Source organism: Eptesicus fuscus, chromosome 6 (genome assembly GCF_027574615.1).
Source record: "Eptesicus fuscus isolate TK198812 chromosome 6, DD_ASM_mEF_20220401, whole genome shotgun sequence".
Classification (NCBI taxonomy): domain Eukaryota; kingdom Metazoa; phylum Chordata; class Mammalia; order Chiroptera; family Vespertilionidae; genus Eptesicus; species Eptesicus fuscus.
This window is the reverse complement of record NC_072478.1, coordinates 17254033-17277160: the sequence shown is the minus strand read 5'-3', so window position 1 is coordinate 17277160 and position 23128 is coordinate 17254033. Positions and strand designations below refer to the sequence as shown.

The following is a 23128-nucleotide window of genomic DNA, read 5'->3' as shown; positions in this document are numbered from 1 at the left end:
AAAATTTAATTTTTAGGAATGACCCCAACACGGTCAATTAGAAAATACAACCCAGCATTGGAAAACAGTCTCCTGGCAACATTTCCATGGAAAAGCCCATTGGGCTCCTCTCTATGCCAGCCCTGCGGGGTCAGTATAGCCCTGTTTTACAGCGGACACATTTAAGGCTCACACAGCAGCCCATGCGGGGCGTCTGGGGACACCAAGGTCCAGGCGCTTAATACCCAATAAGCCTCGCGGGCACCCCAGCGAGGTCGAGACCCAGGATGACAAAACCTGCGTTGCAGCCAGGGAAACTGAGGCTCAGATCTTTCGGTCCTAATTATCCAGGTCCGCCTGGTACAACCCAGGGATTGTACAAATAAAAGTTGGATGGGCCTTGGCAAGTTGCTCAGTGGTTAGAGCCCCGGCCTGCGGACTGAAGGGTCACCAGTTCGATTCCAGTCAAGGCGTGTACCTCCGTTGCAGGCTCCCCAGCCCCGGTAGGGGGTGTCTCTCTCACGTGGATGTTTCTCTCTCCCCTTCCTCCCTCCCTTCCACTCTCTCTAGAAATCATTGGAAAAAACATCCCCGATGAGGATTTAATAAAATCATGTTGGACGGGGCATCAAGTGCGGGTCCCTCTGTAGCAGTGGCTCGCAGGTCAGACAGACCCTGAACTCCGTGCCTTTAAGGCGTCCGGAGGCGGGGCCTGGGAGGCGGGCCCAGATGCCAGATTCAAGCCAGGCGCTCTCCTCCCCTTTAAGGCGCGGCAGCGGCGGGACTCCGACGGCCCCTTTAAGGCGCGGCCCTCGTCTGCCGGCAGAAAAGAGGCTTAAAGGAGACGCGTGGCGCGATGGCGGCGACCCCACGCGCGTGCCGGCGGTGCGGGCGGCCGCTCCCAGAGCTGCTGCTGCTGCTGCTGCTGGCGCTGCCGCCTCCAGGGGGCCCGCCGGGCGCCGCCGCCTACTTCCCGGAGGAGCGCTGGAGCCCCGAGTCGCCGCTGCAGGCGCCGCGCGTGCTCATCGCGCTGCTGGCGCGCAACGCGGCCCACGCGCTGCCGGCCACGCTGGGCGCGCTGGAGCGGCTGCACCACCCGCGGGAGCGCACGGCGCTGTGGTGAGTGCGGCGCCGCCGCGGAGTCCGGCCTGCTGCCCCGACGGCGGGTCCGCGCCGCGTCCCGCCCGCTGTCCTGGCTCCGGGCAGGGCGGGCCAGACCCACGCGTGCTCTCTGCTTCTTGTCCCCCATCTGCAGACCAGACCCACGCGTGCCTTTTCCTGCTGTCCCGCCTCCCCCGCGCCCTCCCTGTCCCGCATAAGAATGGGCAAGACCCTCGCTTTGCCTGCTGGCACCCCATTAGGGCAGATCGGGGACCACACCCAGGCAGGCCGCCCTGCCTAGCCCTCTACACCGCTTGGGATACACGCAGGCTCCCGGGAAGGGGAGCCTGGGACCCCAGCCAGGGCGCTGCGATGGCCCACATTGCACTTCAGCCACTGTGTATCTTTCCGCTCCTGCCTGAATCAGGCCTTCTCACCAGAGCGCGTGGGCGGGGTATGGCCCCTTCCTGGAAGGGGAATGGGATACCGCCAGGGCTGCCCTGATTGTTACTGTTATCACTGCTGTCCTTGTTGTCAACTTAGTGACGCTTCACTTGGGAAAATAGCTCTGGGCTCCAGGGTCACACTAGATTCCCAGAAGTCCCTCTTCTCTGCTCCGGACTCCCTGGCCTGGATCGCCCAAGCGCACGGCTGATGTTTGTTGAGGGGGTGGTGTTCATAGGAGAGGCTGGCGGAAGGTGGATGGGACTGTCTGATGTAGTTGTATGTTTATTAAGTCTCATATTTAGTACCTAAGCTTCTGATAGGATCCTAGAGGCTCAATAGTACTAATAGTGCCTCCTGTGGTTTTCTAAAATTAGCTTGTTTAATCTTCTCTGCAGCCCAGTGGAGTGTCCTCACCCCCGTGTGATGAGGAGACTGAGGCATGGAGCGGGGAGCGCAGGCTGAGCCAGGGTGCAGAGCCCAGGTTCGGGTCTGCTGCCCTGTCCTGGTTTGGGCTCCCCAACCTCCCTGATTGTCCCCCTCCGCCCGCAGGGTGGCCACAGACCACAACGCAGACAACACAACGGCAGTGCTGCGGGAATGGCTGGTGGCCGTGAAGAATTTGTACCACTCGGTAGAGTGGCGGCCGGCGGAGGAGCCCCGGTGAGTGCCAGGCCCTGCCCTGAGTGAGCCCTCCCGGTGGGACTCAGCTGCACCCCTGCCCACACACCCTCCGCGAATTCCCATTGCCCTGCCTCAGAACCCTAGCCCCTCCGCCCCTGGCTCTCTGGCCCGGTTCCGCGGCCTTATGGCCCAGCCCTGGCTCCCCTGACTCCCCGGCCCTGCCCTCAGCTTCACAGATTCTGAGTCTGGGAGGACAGGTTCCGCTTTTCCTTTGCTCTGTGCTCTCTCCCAGCCGCTCTCCCTCCTCCTGAGCTTTCTTCCTTCTCTACCCATCGCCTGGACTTCCTCCCCTCCGGGCCTTGGACCTTGCCCTGCCCCCGCTGCAGACACACCTCCCTCCTCCTGGTTTCCCCTTGCTTGCTTCTTCCCAGCCTGCAGATCCAGCTTAGCCATCCCCTCGGCCAGGAACCCATCTCTGCCCGCTCTGCCGCCTGGGCCCTGTCTGGGCCCCGCAGTGCCCGCGCCCCCCCACATCACAGCTGCCTCTCCTCAGGTCCTACCAAGACGAGGAGGGCCCCAAGCACTGGTCCGACTCGCGCTACGAGCACGTCATGAAGTTGCGCCAGGCGGCCCTGAAATCCGCCCGGGACATGTGGGCCGATTACATCTTGGTGAGTTTCCCGGGGATCACAGAAGGCGTCTGGGGTGTCCGAAGGGAAGGCAGAGCAGTGAGTGCGGACGCTATCCTTAACTCCGTTTTACAGAGGGGGAAACTGAGGCACGAGAGGGGGTGTGAGCTGTCAGAGGTGATCCGGCTGGTTAGGTGGAGGAGTTGGGGTTCAACCAGGGGACCCTGGACTCCTACCCACCAGATGGGTCCCCAACGGTCCTCTGTGGTTGGACACTTGGTTCGTCTCCGCTTTTATCGCCATCACGAGTGACACCAGAGCCCACACACCCGCAATGACACTGTCTGGGTCCCTTCGAGAAGCAGGAAGGTGGGCTGGGGACGTGAGGGGGGGGGGCGGGGGACTTGGTGACGCTGAGCTGCTGAGGCCTGATTTTCACTTCCTCCTCCTCCTGGGCCCGTTTTGCCTCTGGGAAGGAGGGGGCGTTGAGTGTTCAAGGAAATCATGTTGGATAAGTGCCCATAGGTCCCCGGCCTTCCTGTCTCCTCGACCCTCCCTCCCTGGGGCAGATGGGGAGGGAGCTGATGGCAGGGCCACTAGGGAGGTCGAATGCAGGGATGCCAGTCTGGCTGGTTTTGTGTGTGTGCCAGGCCCTGAGTCGAAGTCTGTACCTTTTTTATGTATCAATCAGCACACATTTATGAGCCCCTGCCAGTGCCCTCCTGCCGGGCCCTGGGGACACAGGCTGAGCCCCACCTTGCTGGTGCCCCGGGAAAGGTGGATGTGACCAGGAAAACCAAACTGAGAGAGGCCCCATCAGAAGGCAGCCAGGGCTGGGAAGTTGTAGACAGGCATTTGGTGGTGAATCCGTGTCCTGGGGCTGCTGGGACAGAGTCCCGCACGCTGGGGGGCCTGTGTTCTGGGAAGTGTATTATCTCAGTTCTGGAGGCTGGAAGTCGAAATCCAGGTGTCCGCAGGGCTGTGCTCCCCCAAAAAGCTCCAAGGGAGGATCCTTTCTGCCTCTTCCAGCCTCAGGAGGCTCAGGTATCCTTGGCTTGTGGCTGCATCACTCCAGTCTCTGCCTTTGTGGTCACATGGTCGTCTCTCCTGTGTGTCTGTTCTCTTCTGAGGTCACCGGTCATTGCGTTTAGGGCCCACCCTCATCCAGCATGACCCCATCTTACATTTTTATTATATCTGCAAAGACCGTATTTCCAAATAAGGCCATAGCCACAGATACCAGGAGTTAGGACTTCCAGCATTCAACCTACAGCGGATGGCGTAGCCAGGGTGGGGTGGTGAGTGAGCAGGGTTGAGGCGGGGTGGGGGGGCTTCCTTAGGAGGGGACCCCAGCAGAGACCTGAAGGAGCAGAGGAGCCAGCCTTAGGGAAGCTGGAGGACAGTATCTGAGGCAGAGGGAACAGTGCAGGCAGCAAGCTTTGGGTGTTCAAGGACTGTGAGGAGGCGCGTGTGGCTGGAATGGCATGATGAGGGAGTGGTGGAGGGGGTGATACTGAGGTGGTGGGTGGGGGCTGGCCTATGCAGGTTGAGGGAAAGATTTGGTTTTCGCTCTGATGGTAATAGGGAGCCACGGAAGGTATGTAAGCAGGGAAGGGCTGTGTTCTAATTTATGATTCTCAGAGCCCCTGTGGCTGCTGTGGGATCCCCGTCTTTTGGGGCAGGAGTGGGGACAGCAGGAGGCTGGGGTGGAGGCCTGAGGGATGGGGCTGTGGAGAAAGGCAGGTGGGTTAAGGCCCTGCTTGGGGACTAGATGTGAGGGTGCCAGGAGGATCCCAGGCCTTTGGCCTGAGCCCTTTGGGGAGGAGAGAGCTGTCCCCTGGGAAGAGGAGGGCTCTTCCTGAGACCATTTTACAGATGGGAAAGTAGAGGCTTGGAGAGGGAGGTTTCAACTGGCTGGGTTGGCACAGAGGCGGGACTGGCCCTGCCTGGCGCCATCCTGCACAGGGCCGCCGCGTCTGTTTTGTTTTCATGGTTTGAGGTTGAGTGGTTTTCACTTTTCCCCTCAGCAAACCTGGGTAGAACTCCAGGTGTGGGTTCAAAACGCAAAGCAGCTTTTGACACACCATGTTATTTTTGAAATTGGGAACTTTGGAAGTCCATATTGGAATGTTGAATCACTTGTCCAGTGTTTTAAAATTATTGTTAAAAGGGCCTCTTTCCCCCCCCCCCCCCCCCCTCTTTTTACAAACACTGCCGGTGTTATTTGTAAGAAAATCTAGAAGGAAAAATAAGGAGTTTAGAAAGAAAGAAACAAACCTTGTAATCTTACCTTTCAGAGAGACTCGCTTTCTGGCTTTTTAAAATTGAGGTGCAATTTACATAACATAAAATAAGCCTTCTAAAGTATGGAATCGAGTGGTTTCTGGCTCATTCACAGCGTTGTACAACCATCATCTCTGTCTAGTTCCAGAACATCCCATCATCCCAAAACAGTCACCCCCACCCCCGCTCCCTCCCATCCTGGCAGCCACTGATCTGCTTTCTGCCTCTGGACTTGCCAGTTCTGGGCATTTTGGGTACATGGAGTCACACAACACATGGCCTCTAGGGTCTGGCGTCTCTCACTCAGCAGGAGGCTTTCAGGGTTCACCCATGTTGTAGCGGAAGTGCTTCCGTCCTTTTTATGGCTGAGTGATACTCCGCTGGGGGCTGGACCCCGTTTGTGTATCCGTTCGTCTGTGGTCGGACACTTACATTGGTTCCACCTCTTGGCCCTGGTGAATCATGCTGGTTTGAACATAGGTGTTCACATATCTGTTGGAGTCCCCGTTTCCCGTTCTCTTGATCTGTCCTCAGGGATGGAATTGCTGGGTCACGTGATAACTATGTTCTTAACTTTTTGAGGACCTTCTGGACTGTTCCAGCTGTTTTTACTGCACATATATTCTGAGGTCAGAAAGTTAAATGTCCTCAAGGGGCTGGGTGGGTGGGGAACATTCGCACCTGCACAGCCGGGCCCAGGGGCTGCCCCCTCCTGTCTCCAGCTGAGGGTCCCATGCGGCATGCTGTTCCTGGTGCCAGAGGAGCCTGGATGCCAGCTTTTGCTGTTGTTTACCTCGGGTGATTCACAGGCTCTAAAAAGCCCGTGCGAGTAACAGAAAGCATATCTGTGGACCAGATGCATTTTTAAAAAATATGTATTTTTATTGATTTCAGAGAGGAAGGGAGAAAGAGCGGGAGATAGAAAGAGCAATGATGAGAGAAAAATCATTGTTTGGCTGCCTCCTGCATGCCCCCTACTGGGGATCAAGCCTGCAACCCAGGCATGTGCCCTGACTGGGAATCGAACCGTGACCTCCTGGTTCAGAGATCGACGCCTGGCCAGCTGCATGTGTTTTTTGTTTGTTTGTTTGTTTTTAAATTGATTTCAGAGAGGAGGGAAGAGGGAGAGAGAGAGAGAGATAGAAACATCAATGATGACTGAGAATCATTCATCAACTGCCTCCTGCACGCCCCACATTGGGGATCGAGCCCTCAACCCTGGCATGTGCCCTTGACCGGAATGGAACCCAGGACCCTTCAGTCCACAGGCTGACGCTCTGTCCACTGAGCCAAACCAGCTAGGGCCAGATGCATTAAAAAAAAAAACAAAAAAACGATCTCCTAATAGTTCTGTACGGGACCTGCAGGACAGAAACATCCTTATCTGATTGTTCCAAACTTTTTTTCTTTGTAACAAACAAGTTACCAAATCTTTTGCCCCCACATTCAAGGTGTTAAAGAAAAATAAAGTATCTACTTTGATGAACTTTTTATTGGCATCTCACTCACCGAGAAAAAAGTATGTTCCTCTCAGAGGTGGCCTCCGGCCCACTCGTCCTCTTCACTGGCCAGCGCTGCCTGTTGTAAAAGTTCCCGTTAACGGAGCCACACGGCACGCCCCCTGTCATGGCTGGTGTCTCGACAGCGCCGTGTCTGGGACCCATTTGCGTTTCTGTGTGCCCTGTGGCCCCTGCCTGCCCCTTCCTCAGTAGCCTGTTTCCTGGTGTGGATGTGACTTGGCTTGTTGCTAAGGTAGAGCTGTGGTTTGGGGCGCCGGATGGTTCCGTGCTGCTCCAGGTTCTTCAGACCCCAGGCCTCTGCCCCTGCCCCCTCGTTCCGAGCTGTGGCCCAGCCCGGGTCGCTCCAGCAGCTCACAGTGATGTCCTGTTGGGTGTTTTGCAGTTTGTGGACGCAGACAACCTGATCCTGAACCCTGACACCCTGACGCTGCTCATCGCCGAGAACAAGACGGTGGTGGCGCCCATGCTGGACTCCCGGGCTGCGTACTCCAACTTCTGGTGTGGGATGACTTCTCAGGTCAGGCGGCTGCTTGGGTAGCGCCGGGGGCTGGGGGCGCTGGGGGCTGGGCCAAGCACGTGGGGCCTAACTGATTGTCACACCGGCTCATGGTGAGCGTGTCACACCTTCATGATCATCCTTAGATGGTCCCCGGGGCAGGGTCCGTGACCGGGTCCTCTCCCCACCTCTTCCCTGCATTGAGGCAGAAACTCAGAGAGGGGAAGTGACGGCCCGAGCACACGGCTGGGAAGTGGTGGTGCCAGGACGGGACGGCAGGCCCAGCTTGACTCAGATGTTCAAACAGCTTCCTGTCTTCCTCCCTCGCTGGGTGGGTGGCTTCACTTTCAGACCCTGGGGAATGGTCCCAGCAGCATCCAGCTGAAGTCCTCTCAGACGGGCCTTGTCCATCTCTCCTCTCACACCTGGACCAGTTACCGAAGCCAAGAACATGCCAGGCTCTGGTTGGCCAGGCCTGTGCCATACATCCCAGGGTTGAGGCCAAGCCAGCGGGGAGTGACACGGGGACAGGGGGGGTCTGTGTGGATGGAGCCGGAGGCTGACCTAGCCTGTCTCCCCTTGTCTTTTTGTTTTTATCTGACATGCAGTTCAGGAAACATCAAACCATTTTAAAGTGAATAATTCAGTGGTTTCCATCTTGAAAAGTGTGTCAGAAATAGAAATGTTACGGGGCAGGCGGAGCGGGGAGGAATGGGGCGATGGAGGAGAAAAGCGGACAAGTAATACTTTCAACAATAAAGATTTAAAAAAGAAGAAGGAATCTAAATGCTATGTGCCAATAATTCTGATGTGTAAAGGGTCCAAGGAAAAGAGAGGGCAATTCAGGATTGTTCCAGAAGCTTTTCAAACTTCTAAATTAAACTGACCTTCAATTTATATGTAAATCAAAGGATGTCAAATGTCCAGTCCCTTTTCAGCTTTTAAAAAATACGTCTTTCCACACCTTTATTCATGTCCCCAGAAACAAGAACACATGTAGGATTTACTTCATATAAAAACTGAGTTATATACTTTAATTTATAATTTGATTTTTCCATTGAACAATACAGCTGTACATTCCATCAGAACAACAGACAGCTCAAACACATTTTCATTTTTTTATTTAAAAATCTTTATTGTTGAAAGTATTACATATGTCCTCCTTTTCCCCCCATTGATCCCCTCCAGCCCATCCCCGCCCCCTCAAACACATTTTTTATTTTTATTTTTTTAAATAGATTTTATTGGTTTTTACAGAGAGGAAGGGAGAGGGATAGAGAGTTAGAAACATCGATGAGAGAGAAACATCGATCAGCTGCCTCCTGCACACCCCCTACTGGGGATGTGCCCGCAACCAAGGTACATGCCCTTGACCGGAATTGAACCTGGGACCCTTGAGTCCGCAGGCGGACACTCTATCCACTGAGCCAAACCGGTTAGGGCAAACACATTTTTTAAGTAGTCACATAACATTTCATAGTCCCATCGATAGGCATTGAACTAGGTTCGTCCCGCTAAAGCCGGTGCTGAAGGTACACATGTTACTTCTGTGGGATAAATCTCAAAGTGGTTTTCCTGGGGCACAAGTCATAGAACTTTAATTTTAACAATTTTTGCAATATTAATTCTCAAAGACTGAAGCAATTAGCGTTCTACCAACATCGGATGTTGCTCTTTATTTTTGTTTTCAGTTGCAGGCCAGTTTATTGTTAAACCCTTTTTCAGCTTTTAAATTTTCTCCTTCACATGCTGCCCTTCTGATCTGAGGTGTGGGGCCCGGTCTGCAAGAGGACAACTTTTTTCTTTTATCTGCCGTGGTGCGGGGGGTGGAGCCTGTCCCTGACCACGCCCAGAGCCTCACTCGGGACCCCCGTGAGAACTCCGCCCCTCCCCGCAGGGCTACTACAAGCGCACACCCGCCTACATCCCCATTCGGAAGCGGGACCGCCAGGGCTGCTTCGCGGTTCCCATGGTGCACTCGACCTTCCTGATCGACTTGCGGAAGGCAGCATCCAGGAACTTGGCTTTCTACCCTCCACACAGCGACTACACCTGGTCCTTCGATGACATCATTGTGTTTGCTTTCTCCTGCAAGCAGGCAGGTGAGCCCTGGGGGTTGCTGTCACAGGGATGTCATCCGGCTGGTTCTCTGGAATCTGAGCTGAACATGTCCCAGCAGCGGCCACGGAGGGTCCACAGGACCAAAACGCGCGCAGGGCCCAGGGAGGCTGCAGGTGGGGCTGCATCCAGGTGTTCAGAGGCGGCCACAGACCCGTTCTTTCTCCAGCCCTGGCTTTGCTGGGGGTCTTCGCCTCCCAGGTCTAAAGAGGACCTACTTAATATTTTTTAATTAGGACCTACTTAAGGTTATTTCCAACTTAATATTTTCTTACATGCTCCCAATTTTCTGCAGTTGAATGTAATTGCCCCCTAATTGTATAATTAGTGAAAACGCCTTTTAGAGGGAACCAGAACGCAGCCATACGCTAACCTGCCATTTTCTTTAAATCTAGGGTTAGCAAACTGCGGCCAGCAGGCCAGATCTGACCCACCGTCTGTTTCTGTATGGCTGCAAGCTAAGAATGGTTTTTATATTTTCAAACGGTTGGAAAAAAAACAAAAACATGAAAAGAATAGTAACATTTTGTGACATCTGAAATTGCATGAAGTTCAAATTTCAGGGCCTGTAGAGAAAGTTTCGTTGGCTCGATGCCACACCCATGTATTTGAGTGTTGTCTATGATTGCTTCTACTTTCCAAGGGCGGGATTGAGTTGTTAAGACAGAAACTGTCAGGCCAGCAGCCTGAAAAATTTATACCATCTAGCTCATTATATAAAAAGCTAGCCAGTTAAAATGAAAATTATTTTTATTGGCTTTCTAACTTTTTAAAGTACACACTCAGTATAAAAATTTAAACCATCCGGAAAAGGACAAACGCAGATGGAAGTCACCTTACTAACATTTTATCCAGCTGCATCCCATTTTTGTGCAGAAATGTGCATCAGCCCCAGCCAGTTTGGCTCAGTGGATGGAGCGTTGGCCTGTAGACCGAAGGGTCCTGGGTTCGATTCTAATCAAGGGCACATACCTCAGTTGTAGGATCCTCCCCGGCCCAGGCCCTGGTCAGGGAGTGTGCAGGAGGCAACCAATCGATGTGTTTCTCTCACGTCGATATTTCTCTCTGTCTTTCCTTCTCTCTTCTACTCTCTCTAAAAATCAATGGAGGCCGAAACCGGTTTGGCTCAGTGGATAGAGCGTCGGCCTGCGGACTGAAAGGTCCCGGGTTCGATTCCGGTCAAGGGCATGTACCTTGGTTGTGGGCACATCTGTGCAGGAGGCAGCTGATCGATGTTTCTCTCTCATCGATGTTTCTAACTCTCTATCTCTCTCCCTTCCTCTCTGTAAAAAATCAATAAAAAATATTTAAAAAAATAAAAATAAAAATCAATGGAGCCCTAACCAGTTTGGCTCAGTGGATAGAGCGTCGGCCTGCGGACTCAAGGGTCCCAGGTTTGATTCTGGTCAAGGGCATGTACCTTGGTTGCAGGCACATCCCCAGTGGGGGGTGTGCAGGAGGCAGCTGATTGATGTTTCTCTCTCATTGATGTTTCTAACTCTCTATCCCTCTCCCTTCCTCTCTGTAAAAAAATGAATAAAATTTATAAAATAAAATAAAATAAAAATCAGTGAAAAAGTATCCTCGGGTGAGGATTAAAAAAGAAAAGAAAAAAAGAAATGTGCATCTTTTTTTATTTTTAATCCTCACCGGAGGACATGCTGAGAGAGAGAGAGAGAGAGAGAGAGAGAGAGACATTGATGTGAGCAAAAAACATTGACTGGTTGCCTTCTGTACCTGCCCCGACCGGGAAACAAACCTGATACCTGGTATGTGCCCTGACTGGGAATCGAACCATAACCTCCTGGTTCATAGGTTGACACTTCAACCACTGACCCACACCCGCCGGGCATAAGGTGCTTTTTAACAGTTCTGATTGTCAGTGTCTCGCCTGCCAGCGGGAACCCCTGTTCTGACTCCGAGTCCCGGATGGAGATCTGAGGGGTTTCTGCTGGTTGCTGGGGAAAGTGGGCGGGACTCCTTTTCTTTCCAGCCCCACACTGGGCTGTGAGGCTGATGCTGTGGTCAGAAGGGCCACTGCCACCTTGTTGCTCAATTTTCAGTTTTGATTGTTGTTTTTGGCCCCAGAGGTCCAGATGTACGTGTGCAACAAGGAGATGTATGGCTTCCTGCCAGTGCCGCTGCGGTCACATAGTACCCTCCAGGATGAGGCTGAGAGCTTCATGCATGTGCAGCTGGAGGTTATGGGTGAGTCCGCCCACACTGCCCTTTCTCGGTCATCACACATCCGTACCCTGAACACTGATTGAGCACCGGCTGGGTGCTAGTGCCTTTGCCAGGCACTGGGAACCTGGCATGAACAAGGTGGACAGTTGTCCCTGCTCTCAGGGAGCACTGGCTTGCAGCAGCTGTGCATGGCAGTCAGGGTGGGCTTCCAGGAGGAGGTGGCATTATGAGGCAGGGTGAGTAGTAGTCACCTGGAAGGGGATTGTAGCCAGAGGGAGCATTCTGCAGAGACTGGGAGGCTAGAGGGGACACGCGCTCAGGGAGCAGGCAAGGTCAGCGGGGCAGGAGTGGGGCTGATGAGCGGGTGGAGCTGGCGGGCCAGGGCAGCGGCCTTAGGCACTGGTTTTCCTCAGGGGCAGGCAGGAGCCATGGAGGGTGTGGGAGCAGGGAGGACGGAGGTTTTCACTGATGAACCGTTATGTGCATGGCAGTATCTGGGCCGCAGCCTTTGGGCCGTTTCCGAACCTCAGACCCATTGCTCATTTAATATATACCTTACGTGGATACTTTTGTTTTACTTGAATACGTTTATTTTAAAAAGGGAATTACCTATTTTTACCATAGTTGCAAGCTCATGTCTTTCTAACAGATAAGTAAATCTATAAATTATTAAACTAGCAGCCCTGCCTCTGGGGGGGCCCCCGAGATGGGTTGAGCACACAGGGCCGAGCTGCCATCAAGGTTGCTTGAGGAGCGGCCTCCTGGTGGGCGTGGGGTGTCTCCAGAGCAAGGGGACAGTGGGACAGTGTCCACTTCCGTGGGGGCTTTGCCCTCCACTGGTCACACATCTCAGAGAAGGCCTGCACAGCAGCCCCCCAGCCCCCACTGTACAGATGGGAGGGTCCAGGCTCCTGCTGTTGGTCTCAGTTGCCCCACTCTTACCTGCTTCTAGAAGGTTCTGTGTGTGTGTGTGTGTGTGTGTGTGTGTCCCCGGTGGCGGAAGGTGGGATGGCACACTCCCTGTTGGGTCTTTTGAAATGACCAAGGACACCAGGGGGGAGACCCCACAATGCCCAAGTGTCCGTCACATGCAGATGCTCAGGCCCAGGCCAGGAGCCCCCCTGGGCCACTGTCGTGAGAGTTAGGCCTCTGCTTGTCGCCCACTCCCACCTGCGACGGGGCCCTGGAAGCATCCTGTGGCTGCCATAGTTTTCCTAATTTAAATTTCACCTCTATTTCTGTTCTTGTTTCTGGTCAAGAAACCGTTAACACTGCTGCTGCTGTAAACTCGACCGTGACAGGGGCATGAATGCCTTCCTGTTTCTTTCTTGAGGGCCAGAGCTGAGCACACTGTCTCACTGTCCTCTTGCTCTGGAGAACAGATGGAAGGAGGGCCCCGGGGTTCAGATATGTGTGTAAATCCTTCCTCTGTTCAAAGCACATTTCCTCTCCGTCCGCGCGTGGGCACCTGGACCTGGGCTGTGCACGTGGTTTTTCATGTGTTCAAAGATCTCTCTTACAGTGAAGTTTCAGACTTGCAGAAAGGCTCAGGGTGACAAGATCCCACCTCCCCATGGCAGGTTCTCTCATCACTCACCCCCGCCCCCAATAGGGGGGTTGAGCTGAGGTTCAGAAAGAGAAGGGAAGGGGCACCTGGGATTGGAGCCTGTGTCCTAAGATCCCACAGTTTTACCCTGGTCTCAGCCTTCCCAAGGAGAGTGGGGTGGGAGGAAGCCCTGGGACGTGTTGGCCTTGGAGGAGGCCCAGGCTATGGGGTGGAAGGTTCTGGGTTAGGTCTGGGCCTCGTCCAGGTCTCTTCCAGACAGAGGGACCTGTGTTTGTCCCTGGAGCTCACATGGGGCCTTTGTTCTCGGTGAAGCAGACACCACACTTGGAATCACGCTGGGCTTTTCTGGGCAGCCTGGGGGGCAGGCAGGGACCGCTGCAGGCTCATGCGTACCTGAAAGTCTGACCCTTCTGCGGGAAACCACAGGCGTATCCGAGATCCCTGTGGGGATGTGGTCTGAGCATTGCTCATAGCAGCTGAAGGGGGCAGTCGTGGCTGCTCTGAAATTCTGGGCACACCTTGGCCTGTAGACGCGTCACTCAGTCAGATGGCCGTCTTCTCCCCCTGTCTTCCCTCTGTGTGTCTCTGTGTCCAAATTTTCCATTAAAAAAAAAAAAAAATCCTGCCCTAGCCGGTTTGGCTCAGTGGATAGAGCGTCGGCCTGCGGACTCAAGGGTCCAGGGTTCGATTCCGGTCAAGGGCGTGTACCTTGGTTGCGGGCACATCCCCAGTAGGGAGTGTGCAGGAGGCAGCTGATCGATGTTTCTCTCTCATCGATGTTTCTAACTCTCTCCCTCTCCCTTCCTCTCTGTAAAAAATCAATAAAATATATTTTTAAAAAATCCTCACCTGAGGATATGTTTTTATGGATTTTTAGAGAGAGGAGGGGAGAGAGAGAGAAACATCGATATGAGAAACATCAAAATATCAATCAGTTGCCTCCTATATGTGCCCTGACTGGGAATCAAACCCACAACCTTTTGGTGTATGGGACGACGCTCCAACCAACTGAGCCACCCGGCCAGTCAAATTTTCCATTTTTATCCGGATCCCAGTCATAGTGATTAGGGCCCATTCTAATGACCTCATTCTGTCTTGAACACCTCTGTAAAGACCCTGTTTCCAAATAAGAGAAAATTCTGGGGTCTTGGGGGTTTGAACACCAACTTAACTTTTTGTAGGAGAATGCCATTCACCCCACACAGGTGTGATTTCATGGCATCATTTCTTGCATAACCACTGAGGTGTTATTAGCCCATTTTGTAGATGAGGAATCGGAGGCCCAGGTAGGTCAAGGTCATTAATCTTGGTTCATTCTCTGAGCAGTTATTGAGTGCCTGCTGTGTGCTGAGCCCTATGTTGGGCACTGGAGACCCGGTGTGAGTGGACAGACTTGGTGTTCATTTCACGGGGCTCACAGTAGACAGATGGTGAGTTAGGATAGCAGGGTGGAGGTTTGATGATGGAGCCCTGGTGCTGTGGGGAGCAGGAGGAGGTACCTGACTCAACCTGAGGGCATTGGGAGACTCACCCCTCCTCAACATGGCATCTTAGCTGAGAACTGGGGTAGGGGGAGGAGGAAGGAAGGGTGTTCCAGCAGAGACCCAGCATGTGCAAAGGTCCTGAGGTAGGAATGGATGAGTTTGGTGTGCTAACAGCCAGAGTGAGTAGGAGGTGAGGGAGAGACTAGCACCAGTATTATGGTTGGGGACAGGCCAGGCAGGTCTCCAGCCTCGGGCTGAGGAGCTCAGGGTGATACGGAGCCATGGAGGGGGTGCGGGGGGTGCAGTGGAAAGAGGTGGGAATGCTCCCCCGCCCCATGACCCAGGCACCCCCTCGGCTTCTTTCTGCCCCGCAGTGAAGCACCCCCCAGCAGAGCCCTCCCGGTTTGTCTCGGTGCCTGCCAAGATGCCTGACAAGATGGGCTTTGATGAGGTGGGCCGGGCCTTCTGGGGTAGGGAGGGGGGAGGGGGGGAACTTAGGGCTGGAGAGTTCAACAGAGGCTCCGTGCCACACACAGGTCTTCATGATCAACCTGAAGCGGCGGCAGGACCGGCGGGAACGCATGCTCTGGGCGCTGTGGGCGCAGGAGATCAAGTTCCGGCTGGTGGAGGCTGTGGATGGCAAGTGAGTCAACTCTGAGGGCAGGGGTGTAGACCATGCAGGGGGGGCCACGGGTGGCAAGGGAGCCCTACCCTGTAGACCATGCTGGGATGTAGACCATGCTGGGGTGTAGACCATGCTGGGATGTAGACCATGCTGGGATGTAGACCATGCTGGGACGTAGACCATGCTGGGATGTAGACCATGCTGGGGTGTAGACCATGCTGAGGTGTAGACCATGCTGGGATGTAGACCATGCTGGGATGTAGACCATGCTGGGGTGTAGACCATGCTGAGGTGTAGACCATGCTGGGGTGTAGACCATGCTGGGGTGTAGACCATGCTGGGATGTAGACCATGCTGGGATGTAGACCATGCTGGGGTGTAGACCATGCTGGGGTGTAGACCATGCTGGGATGTAGACCATGCTGGGGTGTAGACCATGCTGGGGTGTAGACCATGCTGGGATGTAGACCATGCTGGGATGTAGACCATGCTGGGATGTAGACCATGCTGGGGTGTAGACCACGCTGGGATGTAGACCATGCTGGGATGTAGACCATGCTGGGATGTAGACCATGCTGGGATGTAGACCATGCTGGGATGTAGACCATGCTGGGGTGTAGACCATGCTGGGGTGTAGACCATGCTGGGACGTAGACCATGCTGGGGTGTAGACCATGCTGGGATGTACACCATGCTGGGGTGTAGACCATGCTGGGGTGTAGACCATGCTGGGGTGTAGACCATGCTGGGATGTAGACCATGCTGGGATGTAGACCATGCTGATGTAGACCATGCTGGGATGTAGACCATGCTGGGGTGTAGACCATGCTGGGATGTAGACCATGCTGGGGTGTAGACCATGCTGGGATATAGACCATGCTGGGATGTAGACCATGCTGGGGTGTAGACCATGCTGGGATGTAGACCATGCTGGGATGTAGACCATGCTGGGATGTAGACCATGCTGGGATGTAGACCATGCTGATGTAGACCATGCTGGGATGTAGACCATGCTGGGATGTAGACCATGCTGGGGTGTAGACCATGCTGGGATGTAGACCATGCTGGGGTGTAGACCATGCTGGGATGTAGACCATGCTGGGCTATAGACCATGCTGGGATGTAGACCATGCTGGGGTGTAGACCATGCTGGGGTGTAGACCATGCTGGGATGTAGACCATGCTGGGGTGTAGACCATGCTGGGGTGTAGACCATGCTGGGGTGTAGACCATGCTGGGATGTAGACCATGCTGGGGTGTAGACCATGCTGGGGTGTAGACCATGCTGGGACGTAGACCATGCTGGGACGTAGACCATGCTGGGGTGTAGACCATGCTGGGGTGTAGACCATGCTGGGATGTAGACCATGCTGATGTAGACCATGCTGGGGTGTAGACCATGCTGGGGTGTAGACCATGCTGGGATGTAGACCATGCTGGGGTGTAGACCATGCTGGGGTGTAGACCATGCTGGGGTGTAGACCATGCTGGGATGTAGACCATGCTGCTGGGGCCGTGGTGGAGGGGAAGTGAGTCTGACCCTAGGAGAGGGCTGCCAGAGCCACACCTGGGTGGCCCACCCCCTGCAGACCTGGCCACGGGTCCAGGAGGGGCGCAGGTAGTTGAAGAGGGGAGCAGCCGCTCGGCAGGAGGCGGCACTAACGGATGGTGGGATAGCAGGCAGCGTGGGTTTTCCACTGACCCCTTCCTGTCCCCCCTTCCAGAGCCATGAACACCAGCCAGGTGGAGGCACTGGGCATCCAGATGCTGCCCGGCTACCAGGACCCCTACCATGGGCGGCCCCTCACCAAGGGCGAGCTGGGCTGCTTCCTCAGCCACTATAACGTCTGGAAGGAGGTGAGCCCCGCGGGGCAGGGTGTCCGGCGAAGTGAGTGGGGCCGGTCCTCCTCAGCCTGCGCGAAGCTCAGGGAGGGCATTGCCTGCCCCCCAGGCAGGCCCCACGGCTGCAGCAGGACCAGGCCCCCTCGTTAGGGAGTGGCCTTCCATCATGTAGATGTGGAGACTGAGACTGGGCAAGGGGGAGGGGCGAGCCCGGTTTCCAGGTGTGGCCTCGTCACGCCTCGCTTCGTCCAGATGACTAGAGCCTGGACTCTGGTCTTGACATTTCCTAATAGATGTAGCAGCCATGGTGACATTAACTGGCACAGAACCCACGCCGGGGGGGTAGCGCATTAGCCCTGGGGCTCATCAGCCACGCTCGGAGAGAGAGGCTGTGGTAGGTGAGGATGCCAGGCTGGGATTCGAACCTGGGACTCCCAGGCATGAAGCCGGACGTGGTGTCCAGATGCAGGCGGGAGGGTGCTCTGGAGGGGGCGTTCAGGTGTTTGAGGCAATGAGTGCTCGCTTAGGTTGCCCTCCTTTTCTGAGACTCATTGTGGATGGCATGGGGCAGAGGCTGTGGTGTCCACGCGGCCCCGAAGCCGGGAAACTTCTGGGTTTAAGTCCAGCCCTGCCTCCTAGAGGGGTGAGCTCTGTGAGCAGGAAGGCTCTTCCCAGCCTGAGCTTCCGTTTCCCCATATGACAGTCATGGCCTCAGAGGGCAGTCATGAAGATTCAGGAAACATTTGCCAAGCACCTATCATGTCCCTGGCCTGGTGCTGGGGACATGATAGCCACCGGGACAGACCCAGCACCCTGCAAGGGGCTCACAGCCCTGGGAAGTGGGCGGATGATGATAAACCACAAGGAAACAAATCAGAGTGAAATAAGTGAGAGACATCTGGAGAAGGGACCTAGGGGTATGAATTGTCCTCAGCTGGCAGCTTTGGGTGGTGGTCGGGAAGGACCTCCTGGGTGGGCAACATTGGAGCTGAAGCCTAAAGGCTGAGAGGTAGTCTGCCTGCCATTGCATGAGGGAGACGGCTGTGTCAGCACAAGCCCAGGCCCCGGGATGGGAGGGAACAGCCAGGCCCGGCATCTGTTGTTGCATGTCCTGGGAAGTGGTAGTCCGCGGGGAAGTCAATCCAGACAGTGGTGGCGAGGGGTGCGTTTTCTTCTCTCCTGCTGCCCCAGAGCCTTTAAGCTGAGCTGGCTTCAGGGTTAGGCCTGGCCCTGTCCTCCCTCAGGTCGTGGAGAAGGGACTGAAGAAATCGCTGGTCTTTGAGGATGACCTGCGCTTCGAGATCTTCTTCAAGAGGCGCCTGATGAACCTCATGCGGGATGTGGAGAGGGAGGATCTGGACTGGGACCTCATGTGAGTATGGGGCCTGGGGGTGGGGCCATGCCAGGAGGTGTGGCCTGGGGCAGAGGCAGAACTGGAGCATGGCCAGAGCCCAGGGGTGAAGTATGGGGTGGGTGGATTTGGGGCCTGGGGCAGGGCCAGAGTTCAGAGGTGTGGTCTGGGGTTAGGGCTCTGGGGCCTGGTGTGGAGTGTGTTGGGGCTGAGGTTGGGGCCCGGGCTCAGGGGCATGGTCTGGAGTGGGTGGAACTGGAGCCTAGAGGTGGGGCTAGAGCTCAGAAGAGCGTCCGGGCCTGAAGGTATCTGTAGGGTACTAGCTGGGCCACCCTTAGAAGTATGACAGAAGGAGTGCCCTGTGTATGTGTGTGTGTGTGGCCTGTGTGAGGGTGGACCTGGGAGTAGTCAGGGCTGGGGCGTGGCCTCAGGCCTGTGGGGTAGAACCGTGGGAGGATGACCGGGAAGTCTAGGGCCCTGGCTGTGGTATGAGGACTCCTCAGGGCTTGGAGACTTGAGGTGTCCTGGGGCAGGTGGGGGTGGCGAAGATTTGCCCAGGAAGTCTGTGGGCCGGCTAAGGAGCTGGGGGTGCGGCCTGGGGTAGGTGTGGTCAGGCCTTGGTGGCTAGCTAGAAGCTCAGAGCTGGCCCAGTGTGGGAAGTACCAGGGAGCCTGGGTCTTAGCCCAGCACTAGGTCAGGTGTGCTCAGCATATTTCTGGAACAGTTCTTTGGGATCTCATATGGGGGAGGGGGGGTGGTTCCTCCTCCCTCCCTCCCTCCCCCTCCTCCTGCAGTGTGCAGGGCCCTGACAGTAACTGCACCCCTTCATTCCTGACTGCTCACAGATCCTTGCACCTTCCTCCTCTGCCACACAGCCCCCCGAACCCAGTAGCGCAGCCTCAGAGAACGTCCCAGAAATCCCAGTCTTCCCAGCTCCAGATCCTTCCATGGCTCCCTAGTGCCCTAGGAAAAATCCCACCCTCCTCCTTGAGGGCCACAGACCCCTGTGGTTCTGCCAGTGCAGCCACATTGGCCTCCTTGTTATGCCCCAGACACACCAGCCTGCTCGCACCCCGGGGCCTGACAGGGGCTCCGTAGATCCCTGCCTTGCTGGGTCAGTGTTCTCTGGTGGACGGAAGGAGGGTGACGGTCTCAATCCCACACCCCAGCTATGTGGGCCGGAAGCGGATGCAGGTGGAGCACCCCGAGAAGGCCGTGCCCCGCGTGAGGAACCTGGTGGAGGCCGACTACTCCTATTGGACGCTGGCCTACGTCATCTCCTTGCAAGGCGCCCGCAAGCTGCTGGCGGCCCAGCCCCTCTCCAAGATGCTGCCCGTGGACGAGTTCCTGCCGGTCATGTTCGACAAGCACCCCGTGTGAGCAGGGCCTGCTCGGGCAGTGGGGTCTCCGGTGGCAGCCCTGGAGGGGGCGGGCCTGAGGATCTCGGGCCCCCGGGGAGGTGCCGTTTTCTCTGCCCACTTCCTCTGGGTGTCCCCCCCATGTCTGGCTCCATTTGAACCCCACCCCCTTCTGTCGTCTCAGTCCGTCCCTTTTCACTTCTCCCTCCATCGGTCCCTTCCCCTCGACCCACGGCTGCCCCTTGTTCCCTGCCCTTCCAGGTCCGAGTATAAGGCCCACTTCTCCCCTCGCAACCTGCGCGCCTTCTCCGCGGAGCCTCTGCTGGTGTTCCCCACGCACTACACGGGGGACGACGGGTACGTGAGCGACACGGAGACCTCGGTCGTGTGGAACAACGAGCAGGTCAAGACCGACTGGGACCGTGCCAAATCCCAGAAGATGAGGGAGCAGCAGGCGCTGAGCCGGGAGGCCAAAAACTCGGACGTGCTACAGTCCCCGCTGGACAGCGCGGCCCGGGACGAGCTCTGAGGGGCAGGGGCCAGAGCAGCCTCCCTGTGCTTGCTGGGGACAGCAGGGCCCCTGCGGACCCTGGCAGGCCTTGGAGGGCTCTCCATGCAGGGTGGTGGCCAGCCAGCTCTTGCTCAGCAATCATGTACCCACAGGCAGCATTAATGGAGTGCCTACTGCATGCCAGGAGGAGTGTTTTGCACTGGGAGATGGGGTGGGCACAAGCCGTCGTTCATCCCCACGTGCCTGACGTTTTTTAAGCATTGACCGTGTACCAGGTTCGTGGTGGCAGTGAATGAGGCATAATAATTTCCTCACTGATGATTCAGTCATCAAGCATGTATTGACACACACCCCCTCCTCCCCCCCCCCCCCCAAGAATCAGGCACTAGCGATACACATTCATTTTTTAAAAATTAATTTAAGTATTTATTGGGTGCCTACTGAATGTTGGGCACCGTTTCAGGCTCTGGGAATATTGAGGTAAAGAAGACACTTTCATTTATTCAAACACATATCAGGCACCTACTGTGCGCCTGGTACTTGAGACACAGAAGTTCTTATCAACTCCGTGCTTTTTATTGAGTGCCTGCTGTGTGCCAGACGCTGAGCTGGGTGCTCAGCATGGAGATAAACAAGGTGCTTTTTACGCTTTAATTGGCTCCTTCCCCCCTCCCCTGGAGAACACCTACTGTGTGTGCTAGACTTCAGTGACACAAAACAGTATAACAGTGGCTCAGTCACTGCATCTGGTTTCCCGCGTGTGTGCTGGGCCACAGAGATGAACAAAAAGAGTCCTTTCATCTCATGCACTAGGCATTTATTGAGTGCCTACTGTGTACCAGACCTTGTGGACTCCCAGTGGGATTGGCGAATGGCTGAGGTTGAGTCCTTATCCATCCCCCAGTCACCTGCGCTATGTGCAGATCACCACCCCGGAAGGAGGGTGACTCTTCTCTCACCAGGGGCTTCTGCTGGCCCCAGGAACTGCGTGGCCGCTTGCAGGTCCCTGCGCCCAGCCCCCCTGGAGGGGGCGGGGGTGAGGATAGGGGGCTGGGTCTCCCCTGCCTGCTCCTGGTCCTGTTTGCTTGACCTCCCAGGCCTGCATCTCAGGTGTGGTGTCCGCCTGCTCAGTGGGATTCCCCTGTCTAAGCCTTTGGGGGGGCTCAGCTGCACTGGGGTGCTGTCTGCAGCTGGGGCAGGGTGTCCCCGGCCCAGGCTGGCGGACCTGCTGTGCCTTCAGCCAGAAATGAATGTCGGAGCCGGCCCGCGGCGCTTTCCCTCTTCGGATGGACACTGCCTGCTGGGTCGGATCCTGGATAACTTGCTTATTTTTTTATTAAATGGTCCTGGATGGTTTTCACGTAAGTCTGTGTTCTCTCTCTTTTTTAATCCTCACCTGAGGGTACGTTTATTGATTTTGAGAGAGAGAGGAAGGGAGGGAGAGGAAACAAAATACATTGATGAGTTGCCTTCCGTATGTGCCCTGACTGGGATTGAACCCACCACCTTTTGGTGTATGGGACGACGCTCCAACCAACTGAGTCACCAGGCCAGGGCGGTGTTCTCACTGCCAACACACCTCACCCAGTCCCCACCCCCGTTGCTGGCCAAGGTGTGGGATGGAACCAGTGCTGGGGAGGCTGAGGGGGAGTGAGTGTGGGTGAGGGGCAGTGAGAGCCCTGTGGCCCAGCCAGTCCCATAAAACATCCCCTAAAATAGTCCAGGGACAGGTGGTCAAGCTCACTCTATCCTGTGGGGTGAACTGCAGGGTTGTTTCAGGTGACAGAATATGGAGGGGGACTTTCCTGGTCGGGAGTCCCCGGGAAACAGACTCTAAGCTGAGAGCTTGGTATCCAGGAGGTCACCACAGGAAGCCCGGATGGAGGTGGGACAAGAGAGGAGGAGGAAGTAGCTGCAAAGGCACCAGCAGGCAGTTGGGTACCTGGGGCTCTCAGGGGACATGGCCTCGAGCAGAGGCCTCAGTGCTCCCACCTCAGGGATTTGGATTTTCTGTGTCAAATAGTTAAGGGTTCTCAAGACCCTTACGTCCTTAGGGTGCAACTAAGCAAACTAAAAAAGCAAAATTAAGTCGTCCTTGGAGAACATTTTGGTAAAAAAACCTAGCCTTATTCACTTGCCTGGAGCATATCCATACACATTTTTAAACAGAGGATCATGTGTCAGGCTGGTGTGGCTCAGTGGTTGAGCGTCGACCCATGAACCAGGAGGTCACGGTTCGATTCCTGGTCAGGGCACATGCCCCGGGTTTCGCGCTCAATCCCCAGTGTGGGGCATGTGGGGGGCAGCTGATCTATCAATGGTTCTCTCATCATTAATGTTTCTGTCTCTCCCTCTCCCTTTCTCTCTCTGAAATCAATAAACACATTTTAAAAAATAATAAAAAAGAGGATCATGTTACATAAACTCTACTGCAACCTGCTTTCTTTTCCCCCATCCAACACATGTTTATTTCCTAAACACGGGATCAATTTCCTTTTAAACTTCCACAACATCTTGTGGGCCTAATCTGCGCTGTGGTTCTGCCGGTTCTTTTTGGGTTGTAACATACACGATTCTGTGGTGGGAGGCCACCCCTGTTTGGGCCATTCTGGTTGGAGAACATCACAGCACGCAGTGAACAGGATCATGTGATACATCTTTGCTGCTGGAGTCTGTGTTTCAGTTGGGTAAGTGGACAACAGCTGGAACCCCTGGGTTAAAGCTGCACTTTGAGTTTCCGTAGAGGAAAGCATAGTTCTTTCCTTGTTAACGCCTCGTCCTTATCCAGGGTGGCTGGTCTGAGGTGAGTAACCAGCCCCCTCTTAGGGGACATTGGAGTCACTTCTCATCTGTGACAGTTACATGTTTTCGAATCGTATTTTAATCCAGTGGATCTTAATTGGGAGTGATATGGTCCCTCAGGGACATGGGCTGATGTCGGAGACATTCCTGGTGATCATGCGATTGGTATCGAGTGGACAGAAGCTAGAGATGCAGCTAAACATCCTA

At 55.3% G+C, this 23128-nt stretch overlaps 1 protein-coding gene across 1 annotated transcript; it reads left to right on the top strand.

The window, feature by feature from the left end:
* Positions 1-764: 764 nt before the first annotated feature.
* COLGALT1 (collagen beta(1-O)galactosyltransferase 1) lies at positions 765-21484 on the top strand. Its single transcript, XM_054717281.1, has 12 exons — positions 765-1098; positions 2077-2187; positions 2702-2819; positions 6963-7097; positions 8974-9178; positions 11283-11402; positions 14807-14883; positions 14969-15075; positions 16782-16914; positions 18144-18271; positions 19420-19626; positions 19870-21484. The coding sequence occupies exons 1-12, from the start codon at positions 836-838 to the stop codon at positions 20135-20137; spliced, it is 1872 nt and encodes a 623-aa protein (XP_054573256.1). The 5' UTR covers positions 765-835; the 3' UTR covers positions 20138-21484.
* The last annotated feature ends 1644 nt before the right edge of the window (positions 21485-23128 follow it).

What these genes read in the sequence shown, in the direction of transcription:
- COLGALT1 (XM_054717281.1), top strand. Translation starts at nt 836, where the DNA reads ATGGCGGCGACCCCACGCGCGTGCCGGCGGTGCGGGCGGCCGCTCCCA. An exon ending in CGGCCGGCGGAGGAGCCCCG is followed by an intron (nt 2,188 to 2,701) that starts GTGAGTGCCAGG and finishes GCCTCTCCTCAG; the next exon opens with GTCCTACCAAGACGAGGAGG. An exon ending in ACAAGATGGGCTTTGATGAG is followed by an intron (nt 14,884 to 14,968) that starts GTGGGCCGGGCC and finishes TGCCACACACAG; the next exon opens with GTCTTCATGATCAACCTGAA.